This window comes from Meleagris gallopavo, chromosome 6, assembly GCF_000146605.3.
Source record: "Meleagris gallopavo isolate NT-WF06-2002-E0010 breed Aviagen turkey brand Nicholas breeding stock chromosome 6, Turkey_5.1, whole genome shotgun sequence".
NCBI classification, from domain to species: domain Eukaryota; kingdom Metazoa; phylum Chordata; class Aves; order Galliformes; family Phasianidae; genus Meleagris; species Meleagris gallopavo.
In genome coordinates, this window is record NC_015016.2 from 21,993,890 (window position 1) to 22,000,516 (window position 6,627).

The following is a 6,627-nucleotide window of genomic DNA, read 5'->3' on the forward strand; positions in this document are numbered from 1 at the left end:
AAGTAATAAGGTGGCTCTATAGTCAAGTGCAATGCATGCTCAATTGAAGTCACTTTAATAAATGGCTCCTCATTTTTCTCTGCCTTTTTTCTGTGATTCTAATCCTGTGTTATAATCTTAGAGTTGTGAGTTTGTGTTTGGGAGTGAGATCGCTGTGTCCTAGCTTACCCCTGTTAGGTTTAGGAGCTGATTAAATACTTGGTTTCAAAAAATTACTTGCTATTTTATTCACAAAAGGTACATTTTGACTATGTGAAGAGCTCAGGCATGAATGAGTTCTTCTCAGAATTAATTTTAAATTGGAGCTAATTTGTCCAGCAGCTGCAGATCCATAGTAGTGAATGAAGCAGAATACAGTCACTATAACTTCTTGTTCTGCCTTTCTGGATTAACTTCTTTTCTCTCAATAAAAGGCAAAATTAAAATGAAGTGAAAGTGACTGCATGAACAGCCAGAATAGTGTGATCCTTAAGGAGTAGCTGGGTCCAGTTCCCCTTGTGGTAGCTGCAGACTACCTCACTTTTTGTGATTCCAATTTTACCTAGCATCTTCAGGTAATTCTGTGGTAGTCTGAATGCTTTCAGAGGATTCAAACATTGGAGAGGAAAACCAATGCAAAATAAGGTTCTTACTAACACGTTTTGGTACAGAATTGGACCATGTAGGGCTAAGCAAACATTTTTGTTCCTCAAGCTTGAATCTTTGATGTGGTTTTGTTTCTAAGTGTATGACGCAGGAGGTACTGAGACCATCACTTCAAAGATAAAAGACAAATGCATAAAGGGTCTTCACGTGAGTTAACTGGAAAAGCTTACCTTTCAGATGTGAAAAGGCAAACTCCTCTTTTGCCCTTCAGAAGCAATAATCTTAGGGGATTTGGTAGTTGATACTTGAAATTTTCATTTACCAACCTTTAGCATTATTGTATACTAAAGGAAGGAGATCTAATTTGCCAGGCTTTTAAAAACATGCAGATTTTCAGTCAATTTGTGTTCAAGTTGAGACAAACCCATCAGTCTATGCAATATATGAAATGCAGCTTTCTGAGAAGGTTTTGTTACCTCCTTTGAAGTAGGCAGTTCTCTACAGAGATTCAAACACCTAAAGGAAACTTTGTTTATCCATTTTGTCTGCTGGTTATGGGTAACACCCTAGAAAACTGTGTTGCAAATAATAAGTTGGTTTGTATTGTAGCCTTTGAAAAACTATCTGCTATAAATCAGGAACTCTTGCTTTTGCTGGAGAATTATGTTCCAGCAGGAGAGCTACTCGTACTGGCATTCTTTTCTGCAGCTGGTTTATCATTTCCAATGACCTTTACGTCTTGGCTGATTCTGCGTTTTGTGGCTTTTAAACATCAGTGCCGGGTGCATATAAAAGCTGTACAGACAACATACCTCTTTTCTAAAATCAAGGGAACTGGTGACTGTGATTGCACTGAGCATCTGTGAGTGGGAGGAAGTAATTTGGCTCGCAGTATTGCAACTGCTGAAAACAAAACAGCGGGAGCAACTAAGAGCAATGTATGAGGTGGCTGTCTTGTATCGTTCAGGGGAGGCTAGTTCACTGTATCTTTTTATTTTCCTAGAGAACATTGAGGTTTCTAAAGAAATATGTAGCAGTGCCTGTTTTATTTTAGTACATTACAAAAAAAAGTAAAGGCCACCTGAGTTTGTACTACTTGCAAAACGACCTTGATACACAGCAACACAAAAGTGGAGAGTATGAGCTTGAGGTTCAGTTCGTAGCACCAGGTTATGAAAGCTGTCAGAACCTTTCACGTATACCAGAATATCTGAACCAAATGCTGTTTTGAGAGAATCTGAGTTTTTGAGATCTATACAAATATTCTTTCGAAGACAACTCAAGTCATGAAACCAAACGTCAGGAAACGAGTGGTTTTATTCCAATCCAGTAGTTATTCTCTCCCTATTTCTACTTCCAAGTCTGCAGTTCACCGAACTGTATCTCAGGTCTCCATAGACGGAAAATTCTGAAGCAAGGCGTGAAGTGCTTGGGAAATGGATAATGGTTAAAAAGATAGTGGGACTGGTAAGGGAGAGTGCAACTCGTAGCAGAAAGTAGGTTGCATGCTCGAAATTTTATTGTGTGCTGGCTTTGAACCCTGTTTAACTGAATCCAGCTGCTGTCTAAATGGCTGTCTGATAGGTGTGAGCCATAACTTTTGCCCTCTTCTGTCTTGGCTTCCTGTGGGTTACTGGGTAGCTGTGGGGTTTTTTAATATTCTGCTTTTTACTAGTCTGTCTTAGCTCTCCTTTACAGCTGTACAGAGCCCTCCCAAGCAGCAGAGACAGTGATTCCTGTTCATTTTGACAGTTCTTGCTGGGCTCTGGTTGGCAGCTGCTATACTAATAAAAATCGTATTTCAGCTGAAGAACGGAAGATAAATACTTGGAGCTTCTTGTGCTCAGGGGAGCAGTGTTAAGTGAGTTTGTATTTGACATCACAATTTTCTGTAGCCACGAAGAGCAGACTTCATTTTCTTTTCTGGTGACGGTTTGAATTCTGTATGCACTCAGTAGCCCAATTTTCCCAGTTTCTAGAATGTGTTTTACTCTCAGGTAAATGTTGCAGAGACATTTTTATGCCTCTGCTTTGTAGACAGCTATAAGTAAACGGGGGGAACACGAGGAGCAAGATGACTGTGGAATAGTAGCGTTGTGTTTGTCTGCTTCTGATGATGGGTTTTTAATGTATGGAAAAAGCCAATGTGTAGTGCCAGAGAACTGATCCCCCACACAATTCCAAGGAGTACGTATTTGTAAAAGGAGCCTTTCACAGTAGATATTATTTGTGTTTTTTGTCTGGATTATTTTGTTTATATAAAGTTGTAGTAGACATGAATAGTTTAAAATCACTTTGCATACTGGAAATCTTTTGTTTGAAACTTTTGTTTTCCTAGATTTTAGTAGCTGATCTCCCAGGACTGATTGAAGGTGCACATAGGAACAAGGGGAGGGGACACAAATTTCTCAAACATGTGGAAAGAACCAAACACCTCCTCTTAGTTGTAAGTTGAATAAAATATACAGCATATTGAAATCAAAGACAGGGTAGTAAATACAATGCATCTTAATTGCAGTATAGTTGGAATTTCAGAAATCATTTGTAACTTGGATACTTTATTATAAATATAGCTATTATTTTGTTATTAGAATAGAAAGTATAAACAATGTCTGATGCTAAATTAAATCCTTAAGCAGAATTTATTATTAAAATTTGACAATTCATTTAAAGCTGTGAAGTGTTCCAATAATAATTAAGGCTGGTGGGTAATTTTCTTTTTTTTTTTTTTTTTTCAGTCCCCTCCCTGCAGTCTTCCCATAAAAAAGGGTTTGAAAATCAGGCTTTGAGAACCATCCTCCCAGACCCAACTAGTTTGTGCTTCCAGTGCCCATGGTTTTACTTTGGTGTGTAGTTTCCCTCTGTTATTTGCCCAGGAATGAGGACGTGTTCACAGAGGTTATACCACAGAGTAGCTGTTGGAGAGAACCTTGATATTGTAGCATAATTTCATAATGCTAAGCTGATGTGTTTTGTTTGTTGTAACTTTTTCAGGTTGATATTTCTGGGTTTCAGCTCTCTAGTAAGACTCAGTTCAGAACAGCCTTTGAAACTGTATTGCTTTTAACTAAGGTAACTTCTTATCATCCTAACTGTCAGTTGTATTTGTGCATTGAGCCAAGAAAGCATTAGTTTTAATGAAGAAATTTCAAATTTCATGTGTTTTCTAGGTTTACAATACAAGGATCAATTAAGAAGCTTAGCATTTTCATAAGTGATAAAATCTTGGTTTTAACTGTCTGATGAAACTGCTTTACTTTGAGCTTAACAGCTCCTTCATTGATCTGGGATATTTGTCATGGTCTTGTGAAGGTGAAAAGATGCAGCTTTTTCAGTTCTCCAATGCATTAGCCTTCTGGAAGTAGGAATATGTGAGTGTAGTTAAATCTCTGCCTTAACACCCTTACTGTATAGCCTAATAGAGATGAAGCAACATGTCTCAGCTTTGCAGACATTTGTTGTTTCTGTTTTTTATCATTGCTTCTGCTTGAAATGATGCAGCTTATATTGTGTAAGTTTAGCAGTTTTCTCAGTTGTTCTACAGCTTTAGATGATGGGTCTTCAGAATTCCAGCTTGTTGCTTTGTTTACTTGCAGCTGTGTCACGCTTGTCTTGTTTTTGTTTTTGTTTTTTTCTGGTATGAATCACGATCTGTGCTTAAAATCCTTAGAATCAGAAAACTCTCCCAAGAATTTCCTTATGTTTCATAGATATGATTTTTTTTATGAACAGAAAAATAAAAACAAAGTCACCATTCCTCTATAGGGAGTGTTTCAGAATCATCCAGCCTGCTTACCCGAATCTTGGCTCTTTTAGTACATCTGCTTTTGAGCCCCTGAGTAACCTTTACAGCTGCCTAGACATTGAATCTGTTTAGACAACTAAGTAAAGGAGAGAGTATATGTAAAATTGAAGCAGCACTTTTTAAGCTACAAATACTTATTCAGGTAAATGTATTTGTTTTTTAAGGAATTGGAGCTGTACAATGAAGAACTTCTGACAAAGCCTGCACTTCTTGCCATTAATAAAATGGATTTGCCTTGTGCAAATGATAATCTGAATGAACTTATGAAACAACTACAGAATCCCGAAGGTAAATTAACTTTCAACAGTTATCTTTAACGGATCTAGTAAGATTGGAGTAACTCTGCATTGGCAAGTTATTGTTTGAAATTTAATAGAAATTGGTTATTAAACTTGTTATTTCACAGAATTACAGACTATATGTTTTAAATTTCTGCACATAGAGCTCTGTTTCTGTGTATCTTTATTGCTGGCTTTGCTGTTAAAACAGAGATCCTGAAAGACTTTGCCCAGCTATGATATGGGAGAGTTAATTTTAATTTCCAGTTTAGGTACCATGAGTACCAAATGATGATCTTTCAGGATCCCCTTAGAGACACTGATAGATATACAGTTTATCACATGGCTTTGACCAAGGCACATGAAGATTGTGGGCAGTTCTATGTAGGCTTTTGGCCATTTTGCTGTTACATTGTAGTGAATTCCTTTCTATTTCCTGAAAGATGGTTTTAAGCTTTCCTGATTCTTACACACATCTTGCATATTACTACTTGGGATTTCTTTGTACGCGTCTTAAAATAAGGATATGGCCCATGTGAGAGTTGGTGTGTGATAATGCAAGGGCTCTATTAGTGCTTGTCTTGTGAGACAGCTATGTTTTGTTTTTTTTAAGTGAATTAAGCAAACAATACTCTTACACTAGTTCCAGTTATGTTTTTCTGTTGTAACTGATGAAAGTCTATTTTCTAAATGCAATGGGCTTTGTAGTGATTCAGTGTATCAGCTTTTACTAACTCTTGAACTGTGATGTTTCAGACTTCTTACACTTACTAAAGGAAGAAGTGATTCCTGAGAACACAATTGATTTCAGAGATATAATTCCTATCTCTACATATACTGGAGAAGGAATTGAGGAACTGAAAGAATGTGTAAGAAGATCACTAGATGAGGAAGCAGAGCAGGAGAATGAAGAATATCGGAAAAAGAAACTATTACTTTTACACACTTCAGGAGAACAAATGAATAAAGGCTAGCATTCTTGCCTAGATTTTAATATATTTTTGTATGTTCATGAACTCATTGCTATACGGACTTTCCTTTTTATTTTTGTTCCTTCTACCACACTGCCCAGTTCTCTACTGCATTGCCTCAGTTCCTTTTGGTGCTTAGGTAGAGCACAATGCTGAGCAGAGCAGGCTTTCAGGTTTATGCTGGCTACTGACTGAACTAAACAGAGAACAAAGTGCAGCTCAAAGCATTGCCTAACGATTGATAAACCCTGAAGTATTGTTTGCCGGATGAACAGAGGAAATAAAACCTATGGAGGTAGCAAAGAAGCAACTTGAGCACTTGTACCTTTTGTCATGAATCTCAGAGGCACCCGGGGAAATCTCTGATGGAGGAATTTTCCAGGTTCCATTGCTTCAGAGGTGAACTGGTACTGCTGCTCTGACAGATGGTGGCTTTTGTTATTTTTAAAGATCTAAAGGCAAACATAGATAAGTAGTCACAAGAAAGCGACATGTAGGAGCATAGAAAAGCAAGGCTGATGCCTGCTGGTTTGTTTTCCACACCTGCTGGTGCCTGCTGTACTTTTCTTCATTATGTAAACTCTGATCCTATATTCCTAAACCTAATTTGGCAGTTCTCCCTTTTATGGAGGTGTGGTGGAGAAAATGAGGGTTGCTTTTCAGCAGAGCCCCGTGTTTTGGGGATTAGATTTTACAAGCAGCACGTTTAAAAGGTAAAATGTTAAAATAAAAGTCGTTTGTTGTACAGGATGTCCTTTATTGATTGCAATTAAAATAAGACGGAATTCATCATGTGCTTCTCAACTTAATCCTAGTTTTTGTGAGCGTACCAGTGAAAGCCTTGTTAAAAGCAGTCGCTGTGAAGAGGGCTAACGATATTCATATCGATCGATAGCAAGGCGATTATCTTCTTCGTTTTACGATGGGGCCGCGCAGGCGGACGGCGGCAGGCGGGCCGGGCACCGCCCTGGGGGAGGATCCCGCCCTG

General features: G+C 38.1%; 2 protein-coding genes across 2 annotated transcripts in view; both read left to right on the forward strand.

The window, feature by feature from the left end:
• The window catches only part of LOC100550801 (GTP-binding protein 10-like), an 8,850-nt gene extending 2,422 nt beyond the window's left edge, over positions 1 to 6,428 (forward strand). Inside the window, exons 2-5 of the mRNA XM_031554033.1 lie at positions 2,924 to 3,031; positions 3,580 to 3,657; positions 4,555 to 4,678; positions 5,425 to 6,428. Coding sequence (XP_031409893.1) covers positions 2,924 to 3,031; positions 3,580 to 3,657; positions 4,555 to 4,678; positions 5,425 to 5,642 — 528 coding nt within the window. The 3' untranslated portion in view covers positions 5,643 to 6,428. The remainder of the gene's footprint in view (positions 1 to 2,923; positions 3,032 to 3,579; positions 3,658 to 4,554; positions 4,679 to 5,424) is intronic.
• A 133-nt stretch (positions 6,429 to 6,561) lies between these two features.
• LOC104911422 (GTP-binding protein 10-like) overlaps positions 6,562 to 6,627 on the forward strand; it is a 4,995-nt gene continuing 4,929 nt past the window's right edge. Inside the window, exon 1 of the mRNA XM_010712591.2 lies at positions 6,562 to 6,621. Within this exon, the coding sequence (XP_010710893.2) occupies positions 6,562 to 6,621 (60 nt within the window). The remainder of the gene's footprint in view (positions 6,622 to 6,627) is intronic.